A 15541-nucleotide genomic window follows, 5' to 3' on the forward strand; every position below is an offset into this window, starting at 1 on the left:
ATAGTTTTGATGCCTTCAGAGTGAATCTACCAATTTTCATAGTCAAGAAAATAAAGAAAACTCTTTGAATGAGAAGGTGTGTCAAAACTTTTGGTCTGTACTGTATATATACAGTGTATATATATATATATATATATATATATATATACATACAGTATATACATATATGTCTATATATATTATATACATATATATCTATGGCTAGATATGTATTACACATTATTACATACATTTTACATTTACCTAATAGTAACACAACACTGAGATAAAATTTGAACTATGTATAGGTAATATTTGGTGGTCATTTTTAACACAGACATTCCTTTAGAAATATTAAAACAGCAGTACTGTACGTTTAGCATAATGTGTCATTAACGACTTAATCAAGAAAGTTGTGCCTTTTGAGTTAGAGTATTAAACATGAACCATGTACTAAATGTAAGGCCTAACTGTTACAGTTCTCTATTCCAGTTTACTGACTGCTTCATCTGCATGAATATGCATCCAGAAAAGATTAACATACATACAAGAAATGCATACTCATATATAAAGTTGTGCTCAAACGTTTACATACCTCGGTAGATTATTTGCTTTGAAGGTATTTATTGTTAAACTACTGTGCTTTCTCTTTTTAAATCATAATGACAACCAAAAACATACAAATGGGTTTGATCAAAAGTTTTCAGGATTGGTGGATTGCACTAAATTAAAATAAATTATAAATTGCAATCACAACCCAGGGTCCACCGTGCAGAGATATGAAATTGCTGCAAGTGTAAACAATGGTGGTGCACATGGCGAGCGAATGCCAGAGTTAATGCCACTCAGTTTGAACAAAATGCAATTCCAAGCTCTGTTACTCCACAAAGAGGAACAGTACAAATGAGTAGAAAGGGCTAAGTCCAGCTATCCATCACAGGACAAAGCATGTGGACTGAACCCGCTCTGCAACAGAACTGTGTCAGTACCACATGATAACAAAACAGGCGCTGAGTATGGAGCCCTAACTATGGGTTGGGCACACTCTGCAAACTCAGGATGCTATGCCAAGCACCTAATTACCCCCACTGATGCTAGCTGCCTACCTACAAGTTCAGTCACAAGCTAAATGGCCAATAGCACATGCAGGCAGAGTGGTATAGTCTCCACACACATAACCACACATCAATGGTACTAGGGTGCCCATGAGCACCATTGGGAGCCTTTTATGCACCAAGCTCCTCCCCAAACCCTCATGCCCAGTTGGCCAAGACATCGCCTGCAAGCCAATCCAGAGCCGCCACCTCACCAGTGCAGCAAACGTTCGACCACCAATGAGCAGACGCTGCCTCACGGACATGCTCAGTAAGGTGATTTCTGGACTTAGGCTTCAGAGCATCTGGTTGTCACTGCCTATCGCTGGTTACCATAGACTTGGCTGGAGAGCCAGCAGTAACCAAATGAACAGGATGAGCCTGAGCAAGATGCTGGAACTGACGTCTATGCTCAGCAGCTACTGCAGTGGCCAAAGCTGAATGGGAGACCACAGAAGCAGACAAGGCTTGGGATCTACTCCATGCAGTAGGAGAATCCTGGTGCCTAATACATACCCTGGTGATTTTGGCCTGATAACATGCAGAGTAGTTGACACAAATGGGTTTGAATGGCAAATAAAGGTAACATCCTCACCTGTGACAAATGCCAGGAAAATTGTTTGGCATGCAAAAAACCCCACAAATAACATCAACTGAAACACTGGACTCTCTGAAAACTAGCAGTGTGGCTATTTCAAGATGCACAATAAGGATGCACTTGAAAAAAAATGGGCTGCATGGTCGAGTCAAAAGAAGAAAGGCATTACTGCACAAATGCATAAAGCATCTCACCTACAATATGCAAAACAGCAAAAAAACAAGCCTCAAAATTTCTTGAACAAGGTAATTTATAGTCATGAGACCAAAATTGAACTTTTTGGCCACAACCATAAACGTTACATTTGGAGAAAGGTCAAAAAGGCCTATAACGAAAGGAACACCATTCCTGCTGTAAAGCATGGAGGTGAATCACTGATGTTTTGGGGATGTGTGAGCTACAAAAGCACAGGAAACTTGGTTAAAGATGAAGGAAAGTTGAATGCAGCACATTATCAGCAAATACTGGAGGCAAATTTGCAATTATCAGCTGCACATGGGACGTACTTGGACATTCCAACATGACAATGATCCAAAACACAAGGCCAAGTCAACCTGTCATTGGCTACAGCAGAACAAAGTGAAGGTTCTGGAGTGGTCATCTCAGTCTCCTGACCTCAATATCATTGAGCCACTCTGGGGCGATCTCAAGCACACAATTCATGCTAGACAGCCCAGGAATTTACAGGAACTGGAGGCTTTTTGACAAGAAGAGTGGGCAGCTTTACCATCTGAGAAAATAATGAACCTCATCCACAACTACCACAAAAGACTTCAAGCCGTCAATGATGTTAGAGGGGGCAACACATGGTATTAAGAAATGGGGTATGTAAACTTTTGATCATGGTCATTTGACTCTCTCCTGGCAACTTGACCATGCAGCCCAGTTTTCTTCAAGTGCCTCCTTATTGTGCATCTTGAAACAGCCACATTGCTAGTTTTCAGAGAGTCCAGTATTTCAGCTAATGTTATTTGTGGGTTTTTGTTTGCATCCCAAACAATTTTCCTGGGATTTGTCACAGGTCACAGGTGAGGATATTACCTTTAGTAGCCATTCAAACCCACTTGTGTCAAGTTCTGTGAAGATTATCAGGCCAAAATCACCAGGGTATGTAAACTTTTGATCAGGGTCATTTGGATGCTTTGGGTTGTCATTATGATTTAAAAAAAGAAAACATAGTAGTTTGACAATAAATGTCTGCACCCAACTGCTAACCATGAATGGAAAAAAAGTTTTAATGTTAACATTCATATACTCTGAAAAAGTCAAGAAAACAAAAATTATGCCGTGTTATATAGACTTTTGAGCACAACTGTATATTGAGGAGGAGTATTTCTATTTCTTCCCTGAAAAATACCATAGTACCTCACCTCAAAGTCATAACATATATCTGTTTGGAAATATTGTAGCTTCTAAAATGCATAAACAGTACTAAACATTGCGTTAACTTACCTACATCTTCATTCTTAGCTTAGATGATAAAACATTTGATGCATATTCTGAACCAACTTAGATGACAGTTGTCGCACTTTCCCCTTATAATGTTGAAAACGCCAGTAACAAACAATAACCTAATAACATTTTTGCCCTTACTTCAAATACAGTTTGTACACAAAAAATGAAAGAAACAGCAGTGTGTATATTGAATAAGTGTTTATTGCTTCTCATTTTTTGGTCAATAAGTGCACTCTGACAGTCACAGATTTATTTTTTTAGATTATTTTTTGCATATGGATATGGGGATGCTTATAGTTATGATATTTGCATTATGCATGTGAACAACTATATATGGTTTAAGAGACAAGAAATACTTATAATATGATCTTGGTTCCATCTGTTTTATTAATGAATTTGATTATATTCTTTCAAAAACATTTTCTCTTGTTTTTCTTTTTTTTTCAAAAACATCAATATAAAAATTATATTTATCAATACATTTTGAAACTTTTTTTTTAGTGCAAGCAAGTATTTTTTATAAATTGTTTGAGCATGGTACTCTGAAATAGATTTTTGTGCAAATATATAAATGTTTAGTAATGTCATATCAACACTTTCAACAATATTTTTCTATGAACCTATGTTGCTGTGGACTTTTATAGGGACTTTTATCTAATTATCTAAGTGTGATCATTAAAACATTATACTTTTAAAGGTAGCATTATTAATAAAATGTTATTATTTTATTGGAAATTTGCATCAACCTTGTTATATTACAATGAGCATATTTAAAATCCAAATTTTTGTTCTCTCTTCTCATCTTCCTTGCTTCATGTCATGGCTCCTGCACAGGCATACTGATCTGCCCTGTTGAGGGCAGAGCCAAGCACTGCAGTGCACAGGCACCGGAAAAGGTCAGAGAGGCCAAGTGCCTGTGCACTGCAGTACTTGGCTCTGCCCTCAACAAGGTAGATCAGTTCACCTGCGCAGGAGCCATGACACGAAGCAAGGAAGATGACAACATCGCATGAAGATGGGAGGCGCCGGACCTGCAATGCCCATTGGACTGGACCACCCTGGGTGAGTATAATAAAACTTGTTTTTCTCCTCTTTCAGGTTAGATTGGGGGCTTATCTACAGCATTATAGAATGCTGTAGATAAGCCCTGAAAGGCAGTGGCTGCAGCTTACAGCTGAAAAATGATGTGACAGGTTCTCTTTGAAGGGGACTCTGTCAGTAGCATCATCCCACATAAGCCATCTATAGGGGCATGCAGATCATCGGAACCTGAATAATATTAATCTTTGATATCTGTGATCTGATTTAATATTCCAGAGAAATGGATGTTTTTCTTTATATGGAAATGAGCTGTAAAGATCTATGGGCTGGACATTGATCTCCCCGAAAATCTGCCTCCAGAGCTTATTTTAAATGAAAGGATTTATTATCAGTGTGAGACATGTAGATCAGACGAGCAGACTGTCAATCATTACATGTCTCACATATGTCGCCTTTCATTTAAAGTAAGCCCTGGAGGCAGATTATCGTGTAGATCAGTGTCCGGACCATAGAACTTAACAGCTCATTTACATATTAAGAAAAACATGTATTTCTCTGGAGTAAGAAATTGGACAACATATGTTAAGGTATAATTTTATTCAGCTTTTATGACCTAGATGCCCATATAGATGGCTTAGAAGGATTGAGGCAACTGACAGATTATTTTAGAGTTAGAGATTGGCATTTTCACCTAAATCCAGTTAGTACTAACTAGAACAGATACATGTAGCAATGAATGTTACAAAAAGAGTTTATTATTATTATTACTAATTTAGATATTTATAAAACTAAACAGCCTATGAGGAAATTATCTGAAGGTATTAATTTAAATCTATTAACTGCATAATTTAAGAAAACCCTATAACACAGAATGATAGTATTTTGTGACTCTGTGGAAAAAAAAACAAAATTTTGCATCTATCACTAATTGCTACTAGTTCCTTGAATCCTGTTCTTCATTATACAGTTGTGGCCAAAAGTATTGACACCCCTGCAATTCTGTCAGATAATACTCAGTTTCTTCCTGAAAATGATTGCAAACACAAATTCTTTGGTATTATTATCTTCATTTAATTTGTCTTAAATGAAAAAACACAAACGAGAATGAAGCAAAAAGCAAAACATTGATCATTTCACACAAAACTCCAAAAATGGGCTAGACAAAAGTATTGGCACCCTCAGCCTAATAATTGGTTTCACAACCTTTAGTCAAAATAACTGCGACCAACCGCTTCCGGTAACCATCAATGAGTTTCTTACAATGCTCTGCTGGAATTTTAGACAATTCATCTTTGGCAAACTGCTCCAGGTCCCTGAAATTTGAAGGGTGCCTTCTCCAAACTGCCATTTTTAGATCTCTCCACAGGTGTTCTATGGGATTCAGGTCTGGACTCATTGCTGGCCACCTTAGAAGTCTCCAGTGCTTTCTCTCAAATCATTTTCTAGTGCTTTCTGAAGTGTGTTTGGGTCATTGTCCTGCTGGAAGACCCATGACCTCTGAGGGAGACCCAGCTTTCTCACACTGGGCCCTACATTATGCTGCAAAATTTGTTGGTAGTCTTCAGACTTCAAAATGCCATGCACACCGTCAAGCAGTCCAGTGCCAGAGGCAGCAAAGCAACCCCAAAACATCAGGGAACCTCCACCATTTTTGACTGTAGGGACTGTGTTCTTTTCTTTGAATGCCTTTTTTTTTCTCCTGTAAACTCTATGTTGATGCCTTTGCCCAAAAAGCTCTACTTTTGTCTCATCTGACCTGAGAACATTCTTCCAAAACGTTTTAGGCTTTTTCAGGTAAGTTTTGGCAAACTCTAGCCTGGCTTTTTTATGTCTCGGGGTAAGAAGTGGGGTCTTCCTGGGTCTCCTACCATACAGTCCCTTTTCATTCAGACGCCGACGGATAGTATGGGTTGACACTGTTGTACCCTTGGACTGCAGGGCAGCTTGAACTTGTTTGGATGTTAGTCGAGGTTCTTTATCCAACATCCACACAATCTTGTGTTGAAATCTCTTGTCAATTTTTCTTTTCCGTCCACATCTAGGGAGGTTAGCCACAGTGCCATGGACTTTAAACTTCTTGATGAGACTGCGCACGGTAGACAGAGGAACATTCAGGTCTTTGAACATGGACTTGTAGCCTTGAGATTTCTCATACTTCCTCACAATTTGGTTTCTCAAGTTGTCAGACAGGTCTTTGGTCTTTTTTCTTTTGTCCATGCTCAATGTGGTACACACAAGGACACAGGACAGAGGTTGAGTCAACTTTAATCCATGTCAACTGGCTGCAAGTTTGATTTAGTTATTGCCAACACCTGTTAGGTGCCACAGGTAAGTTACAGGTGCTGTTAATTACACAAGCATCACATGATTTTTCGAACAGTGCCAATACTTTTGTCCACCCTCTTTTTTATGCTTGTTGTGGAATTATATCCAATTTGGCTTTAGGACAGTTTGTTTTGTGTTTTTTCATTTAAGTCAAATTAAATGAAGATAATAATACCAAAGAATTTGTGTTTTCAATCATTTTCAGGAAGAAACTGATTATTATCTGACAGAATTGCAAGAGTGTCAATACTTTTGGCCACAACTGTATTTTATTGTGTGAAATATTTGAAGCAAGGTCAAAAATGAAAATGAAATATTCTGCTTAAAGGAAGGACAAACTGAAAACAGACCTAAACATTCTCGCAGCCTCAGTGAAAGTCTGATTTCAATATAAAAAAAGATACAAATTCAACATGAATAGACAAACATATAAGGGACAGTAAAAACAAGGCAATTGATACTTTAATGACCAATAAAAAAACAATACATCAGAATTACACTACATTTACCTGAAGCAATAGTTAATTCACAAATGCAGCATTCCAAATCTAAAATGCTGCACGATTGTTAAGGCTCTCACCAGTAACTGTTTAGTATAGCATTCAGCATATAATATAGTATGTCAAGAATCCTTATAGAGATAATGTGATTGGGAGCCACAGCAAAGATTTTAATTGATCCCGTTAGGGTACTTCTTATTCTTACCCCACCAACCACCTAAAAAGAGATATGCTTACATCCTTGTCACATCCCCCATACGCACGCATACACACACACACTTCCAATTGCATTCCCCTATTAAGATGCATTGGCTAGTAGGAGCTGTGAGATTTCTCCCTGCATGCCCCCAACTGCCCCCTATGGGCAGCTTGTATAGTTTGTAAGATTGTGGAGAACTATTAGTGGTATTTTCAAATGGTTTTCTATATGGCACAAATTTATAGGACATTTGTCAAATTCACATACCGGTAATTGTTTATCCAGTTATGTTTGAACTTTACAAAAAAGATTTCAGGAAATTCACACTGCAAATAAAATAAATATGGTGGCTAAAAGGTGACTACATATAAATAATGCATAATATATACTTAAGATTTACTTTGGAATCCCGTTTTTAACTATTTTTATATCTCTGCTACTAGTAAAATAATTTCCTCAAAGTGTAATTCTTACTTGTTTACATAATTTTAATGTATGCTATGTATGCCTATTTGATTTGTTATGATGTTATACAAAGGATTTCTGAAATATTACGTGAAGAAATATATGTGGAGATGAAAAAAAGTAGATTTAAGATGGTACTGACAAGGTAAATATACTGCTCAAAAAATAAAGGGAACACTAAACAATACACCTCTATGGTATTTCTATACAAAGGGAAGGCTTTTTCAAAGTTTTTCTAAATGAAAAGGCATGTACCTCTTTTCGTAATTCTCCTTTAAAATGTACTTTTTCAATTGAATCATAGAGAAAAAATTATCTATTCCTGTTGGCAGGGCTAACAGGTTTCAATTTATTTACTGTACATTTAGATTATTCGTTTAATTTATTTAAAATAATTTAATTTAATGTACACAACATTTTACAATTTGTATTTTTGTCTACTTTCATAGAGTAGGTAAAGAACATTATTAGTGAAATAGAGCTGTTTTATTAGCAAAAAAAGGTGGGAAATGTCAGACTGCATTTAATATTTTCACAAGGAGGCACTAATACTTGAGTCCGTTATATACTACGTATCCAAACAAGAGAACTTGGATATTACATAATTTAACAAGGACAAATCATCAGTCATTGTGTTTTCATTTATAATGAATGTTATCTTATGATATAACTATGCTTTCTAAATTGCCGAGCTTTAAGGCCTCAATACACATTAAAGTTGTCCAAACTTACATATGTTAGAGGCATCAGCAGACCAACTAATGTGACTGAGGGCCTCCCAACTCTTAGTAAGGTAAGGATCAAGCCGTGGGATTTAGCACCTTATCAATTTCTTTTCTGAGGAGATAAGCAGTAGCCATTCATGTGGCGGGACATCACCACAGCAGCAGGAAGTAGAAACCGATAGGAAAGTTAGCAGAATCAGAACAGGAGTGACTGGGGATTCATTAGATAAATATTTCTTCTTTAATCAAGTCTTATTACCTTAATAACAAAATGGAATTGTCAGCTTTCATAATTTAAAAAAAAGTTCAGAATGGGAAAAAATAAACCATTCTAAAACAATAGGCTTTAAATTTTGGATGTGGACAACCCCTTCAATACATACTGTAACTTATCAGCGCTTGATGTAGATACAATCCTATATCATTTATATTAATGCAAGTAAAATATCCATCTTTTATGCTTACAAAATAAGAAGTATAACTTCATATATGAGGCTAAATACTCAATATGAAATAAGCTACATTCTATAGCCTCATTACATATAAAGTTTTATATTAACAGTAAGTAGTGAGAGCCTTAATACGACTTATGTATATAGAGCATAAGTCATAAAATAAAAGAATATAACATGTGACCTTTGACAATTACAGCAAGGGAAAATAAGTGACATAATTGTCAAACAATCACGAGGTAGAAATGTTACCTGGCTATGACAAAGAGCACACAACTGACACCCAAGTAAGCCAGCAGAATATACATCCAGATATCAGGGGAAAGAGGATTCAGGAAGGAGAAGACGCCAGGGTTTGTACCATTAGGTTTTCGGTACAAAATACTTATTCCAAGAGTCATAAATGGTTTGGTGAAGTCGATGACTTGTTCTCTAACATACGTGATGGCCAATGGAGCAACTGCAAGATCAGCTTTCTGTTTAGAGAGAAAAAAAAGAGAAAACAAAATTCTTGTAAGTTTAACATGAAAATTAAAACACTAGTTACTCTAGTATTGAATGTAAACAATTGGAATTATTCAGCTTAAAAGGTTATTCTCAAGGTTTTTTTTTAGCAGCTATGAGCTATGCAGTCTCTTTCACTTCCTGGTTTCTGACAGGGTGGTCTCTCCTCCTTTAGTGACAGTTCTAGTGACCAGCAGAACTGTAGTATTAGGAGAATTATAAAGCTCCTGTTGTAACAGATTCAGCTCCCAGTAACTTGTTCTGGAGTGTACACTTCTATCACTATATTTACATATAAAGACAACAGAGCAGATGAACAAGCACACAGCTACAGACAGTGAGAGCAGTGATGGGGACTGTTTGGGACATCAATAAATTAGCGTGAGGTGGATGGTATTTTAGGAGTTAAAACTTGTTCTAGAATGTAACTACTGCTCACTCTTGGTCAGGGTCTGGATAGGCACTATTGGAAAAGTTCCATGGAAACCAGCAGTATGCTATGGAATATAAACACTCTCAGGCTAGTTTCACACTAGCTTATTTTCCATGCAGTGCTCGGCGCCGCTAAGCCCCGCCCCCTGCCGGCTCCCTGACCGCCCCATCCGGTCATCGCCGCCTACTATCGCACACGGCTGCATGCGATCTGCGCACCCTATCTTTAGCATAGGGTGTGCAGACCATGCGCTAGTAGGATTTTAGCATCCGCTGCGCACTTTTGAAGGTGCGCCAGTGTGCACCCAACACACCATGTTGCATTTTGGCACACTTGGCGCACCTTCAAAAGTGCGCAGTGCACGCTAAAATCCTACTAGCGCACGGCCAGCGCACGGTCTGCGCACCCTATGCTAAAGATAGGGTGCGCAGATCGCATGCAGCCATGTGCGATAGTAGGCGGCGATGACCGGATGGGGCGGGCAGGGAGCGAGCAGGGGACGGGGCTTAGCAGCGCCGAGCACTGCGTGGAAAATAAGCTAGTGTGAAACTAGCCTCAAAGGAAAAAGACAGATTGGACGGTCGAGGCGTCAATATAAACACAGACAGCTCAGCATGCCCTTCACCAGACTGGACAAATGAGCTGTCAACAATTGTACAGAGAGCTCATTGTTGGGTGGAATCGTTACAGTCACAATAATGATTATAAGCAAACAAATAGAGCAGTAATAAAAAAGCATATAATCAAGGGTGTTTTATTATAAATACATAAAACATTTGTAGGGGAAAAAAATTGTGAAAAGATGCCTAAAATAAACTGTGCTGTAAAATCAATAGAAATTTAATTCAATTCACAATACTTTTAATAAAAAGAACACCAGAACCTTTTCTCCGCAAAAGAATCTCCATCCTCTACAACATTTTCACTATATTCTGAAGGAGCAGATATTTTCACAGTGGATGATGACACTAATGTGTCACAAATCAGTGGCATAGTCCACGTGTACAATACAAAGAATTACAGTCGCTCATGAAATGGAGTATGTCCCGAAACCCATATAAAATTATTTTAGCTTTAAAAGGTTGTTTGTTTAAACCCAATAGCATGTCCAGTACATTGCATTCTAGTTAGATGCAGAATGTGCATAATTGGCAACAAATCTGGCATTCTTGTTTTCAACAAAATACAAAGCTCAACTGATACCTGGTACATACCAACCAAAAGTTATTGTTATTTGCAGATGTTTTATGGGAAAATGTGTTCACATATTAAAAATATGAACTGAACAGATTACAATGAAGAGTGTCATTATTGGTAAATAATTATATACATAAAAAAGCTATAGTAGACAATTTGTATTCACATTTTGTTTCCACTAAAAAATTAAGTTGATAACATACTTACTTTGAAGCCTTACTTTTTTAGTAGAAAGCAGATTCGGAAAGTACTTTAAATAAGATAGAATGTAATATCGGAAATAAGTAGCAATCTTTTATCTTTTATTGTAGTTGTTATATCTCTCTTCTAAGAAAATCACAGCAAAGCATGTGCCACAATGATGTGTTTTAACACCATAGCAACATATCATGTCCTGCTATGACCTATGTCGACTCTGTGACTTTGATGGAGTCCTTCATTCTGAACCTGAATCTTACAAAGCACAGTACAGCTGATTTCATTAACCATTATGTGGCTCTAAAGGTACTGTCACACTTAGCGATGTACCAGCGATCCCGACCAGCGATATGACGTGGTCAGGATTGCTGGTACATCGTTAAGTGGTCGCTAGTGAGCTGCCACACAGGCAGATCTCACTAGCGACATTGCAGGGGTCGGGGGTCACTACTTACCTGTCACACCAGGCGATCCTGCGTCCTCCCGCCCGGCTCCACGTGTCGCTCGTTGTTATAGCAGGAAGCGCCACAGGAAGCTGACGACGAGAAACAGTCCAGGACGCTCTCGCGCGATCAGCGATAACCAGCGGGGGAGCGGGTTGTAGGTAAGTATCAGACACGTCACAAGTTATAGCGATATTGCTAGCGATATTGCTTAGCGTGACAGTACCTTAACAGCCAGGTCTGTTAACCTGTTAAATCACACTGCCAATCTCTGACAGCATCATTTAACAAGCACCTGCAGGTGAGCACATCATTCCACATGCCCATCAGCATGCCTGTGACGTAATTGCAAGGCACTAATGGATTGCTTTGGCAGCCGGGGGTCTGCTGAAGACCCTTGTGCATGTCATTATGATTTTCCAGGGAAAGCCAGTGTAAAGCTGGCATACAAAGAAAAAAGTAATTTTCTCTATACATATCAGTGCTACTGCAATGCTATGTATAGCACAATAAATAAAATATTACCAGCCTTGAGTACCCTACGGGGACTAATACATAAAGAAAAAGTAAAAAAAAAAAGATTTTAAAAATAAGGAAAAAATTAAAAACACAAAAGTTCAAATCACCCCATTTTTCTCATTAAATATAAGACAAACAACAAAAAACAAGACATATTTGGTATCACTGCATTCATAAAAGTCCAATCTATCAAAATAGATAATAAAGTAATCTGATTGGTAAACAGTGTGATGAAAAAAAAGCTAAACACCAAAATTATTTTTTTTGGCCTTCACACCATTTCAATAAAATGCAATAAGAGGTGATCAAAACATTGTATCTACCCCAAAATGGTATCAGTAAAAACATAAGCTCAGGGTGCAAAAAATAAGCCCTTAGAGAGCCACATATCCCAAACAATTAAGGCATTAATGATTTCAGAAAATGGAAAAAAAAAACAAAATTCTTTTTTCTTACAAATTCATGATTTTTTTCATCACATAATTAAAAAAAAACTATGCATATTTGGTATCTCCATACTCATACAGACTTGGTGAACTAAATTAACAGATCAGTTTCCTATATAAAGAATATGGTAAATAAAACCCCCATAAACAATTGTGAAATTGCACTTTTGTCAGAAGCTGATCGAATTTAGATTTTTTTCATGCTTCCCAGTGCATCACATGATAAAATGAATGGTGTCATTAAAACATATAACTTGTCTTGCAAAAAAGAAGCTCTTATATGGCTATATTGATGAAAGAATAAAAAAGATATTGCTCTTAAAAGAAAGGGGGTAAGAAACAAAAACATGGAAATTGGCCAGATGTGACGGATTTAATGCTTGGCAATAGTACAAGGTTTTGTTATTTCATAAACTACAGCAATTGTCATAACTTCTACATGCATATACTAGCTATGACAATTTAGTATATATATATATATATATATATATATATATATATATACTGCTCAAAAAATAAAGGGATTACGGAGCAATACATTGTATTGTTTAGCATTCCCTTTATTTTTTTGAGCAGTATATGTGTGTGTATATATATATATATATATATATATTGTATATACTGTATATATTTACATGTACAGTATATATAATATACAGTGCGGAAAATAAGTATTTGATACACTGACTATTTTGCCATCTGTAAAGAATGGAGAGGTCTGTAATTTTTATCCCAAGTACACTTCAACTGCAAGAGACAAAATTTAAAAATAAGAAAATAACAGGAAATCATATTATATGATTTTTAAATAATTAAATTGCATTTTATTGCATGAAATAAGTATTTGATTACCCACCAACCAGCAAGAATTCTGTCTCCCATTGACCTGTTAGTTTTGTTTAAGAACTTCTCCTAGTCTGCACTCATTACTTGTATATATTGCAACTGTTTGAACTCATTACTAGAGTTGAGCAAATTTGTTTGGATTTGGTCACCGAATCTGAATTTGCCATATTTGTGCCGTATTGAATCCCTTCTCATGCCAAATGTATGTTTGATGATTTGTTCTGAACCTATTCAGTAATGTCTACTCCTATTGACTCTAATGACATTCAGTTGTGTTCAACGAATATTGGAGGAACAATATTCACTGCCGATCATATTCGGAACCGAATCCAAAAAAATTTGCTTAACTCTAGATATTACCTGTATAAACATCACCTTTCCACACACTCAAACAATCACACTTCCACCTCTCTGCCATTGGTAAGACCAAACAGCTGTCTAAGGACATCGGGGAAAAAATTGTAGACCTAAACAAGGCTAGGATGGGATACATTATAATAGGCAAGCAGCTTGGTGAGAAAGTAACAACTGTTGCACAATTATTAGAAAATGGAAGGAACACAAGACTGTCAATCTTCCATGTTCTGGGACTCCATACATGATCTCGCCTTGTGGAAAAAGGATAATTGTGAGAACGGTCAGGAATCAGCCCATAACTACATGGGTGGACCTAGTCTAATACCTGAAGAGTGCTGGGACCACAGTTTCAAAAATTACCATTAGTAACACACTACAATGTCATGGATAAAAATCCTGCAGGGCATGAAAGGCCCCCATGCTCCCATCAGCACATGTCCAGTCCATTTGAAGTTCACCAATGTCCATTCAGATGATACAGAGGAGGCATGGGGAAAGGTCACATGGTTAGATGGAGGAAGAAGAAGTACAACCCCAAGAACACCATTCCAACCATGAAGCAAGGTGGGGAAACATCATACTTTGGAGGTGCATTGCTGCAAGAGGGACAGGACAACTGCATTGAATTAAAGGGAAGATGGATGGGGTCATGTATCAAAAGATTTTGGCTAACAATTTCCTTCTCTCAGTAAGAGCAATGAAAATGGGTAGTGGCTGAGTCTTCCAGCATGACAATGACCCAAAACACACAGCCAGGACAACTAAGGAGTGGCTCCGTAAGTAGCCCTTCAAGGTCCTGGACTGGCCTAGCCAGTTTCCAGACATGAACCCAATAGAACATTTTTTGAGGGAGCTGAAACTCAACATTGCCCAGTGATAGACCCAAAGCCTGAAAGATCTGGAAGATATCTGTATGGAGGAGTAGGCCAAAATCATTGATGCAGTGTATGCAAATTTGGTCAAGAACTACAGGAAACATCTAAACTCTGCACTGTAATTGCAAAAGGTTTCTGTACCAAATATTAAGTTCTGTTTTTCTTTGTATCACATACTTATTTCATGCAATAAAATGCAAATTAGTTATGCAGAAATCATACAATGATTAATTTTTTTAATATTCCGAATCTCAGAGTTACAGTGTACCTATGATAAAAATTACAGACCTCTCAATTCTTTGTAGGTGGGAAAATGTGCAAAGTCAAAAGGGTATCAAACACTTATTTTCATATATATATATATATATATATACACTCACTGGCCACTTTATTAGGTACACCATGCTAGTAAGGGGTTGGACCCCCTTTTGCCTTCAGAACTGCCTCAATTCTTCGTGGCAGAGATTCAACAAGGTGCTGGAAGCATTCCTCAGAGATTTTGGACCATATTGACATGATGGCATCACACAGTTGGCGCAGATTTGTCGGCTGCACATCCCTGATGCGAATCTCCCGTTCCACCACATCCCAAAGATGCTCTATTGGATTGAGATCTGGTGACTGAGGAGGCCATTTGAGTACAGTAAACTCATTGTCATGTTCAAGAAACCAATCTGAGATGATTCGAGCTTTATGACATGGCGCATTATCCTGCTGAAAGTAGCCATCAGATGTTGGGTACTTTGTGGTCATAAAGGGATGGACATGGTCAGCAACAATACTCAGGTAGGCTGTGGCGTTGCAACGATGCTCAATTGGTACCAAGGGGTCCAAAGAGTGCCCAGAAAAAATTCCCCACACCATGACACCACCACCACCAGCCTGAACCG

The 15541-nt window shown here is 37.6% G+C and overlaps 1 protein-coding gene across 1 annotated transcript in view; it reads right to left on the reverse strand.

Moving 5' to 3' along the window:
• Nucleotides 1–15541, reverse strand: part of GRIK2 (glutamate ionotropic receptor kainate type subunit 2) — a 1148051-nt gene that overhangs the window by 287909 nt on the left and 844601 nt on the right. Inside the window, exon 11 of the mRNA XM_073589495.1 lies at nt 9086–9309. Within this exon, the coding sequence (XP_073445596.1) occupies nt 9086–9309 (224 nt within the window). The remainder of the gene's footprint in view (nt 1–9085; nt 9310–15541) is intronic.

The sequence above is a fragment of the Dendrobates tinctorius genome, unplaced genomic scaffold (genome assembly GCF_039654945.1).
Source record: "Dendrobates tinctorius isolate UK_male_01 unplaced genomic scaffold, ASM3965494v1 ptg000111l, whole genome shotgun sequence".
In the NCBI taxonomy this organism is placed as follows: domain Eukaryota; kingdom Metazoa; phylum Chordata; class Amphibia; order Anura; family Dendrobatidae; genus Dendrobates; species Dendrobates tinctorius.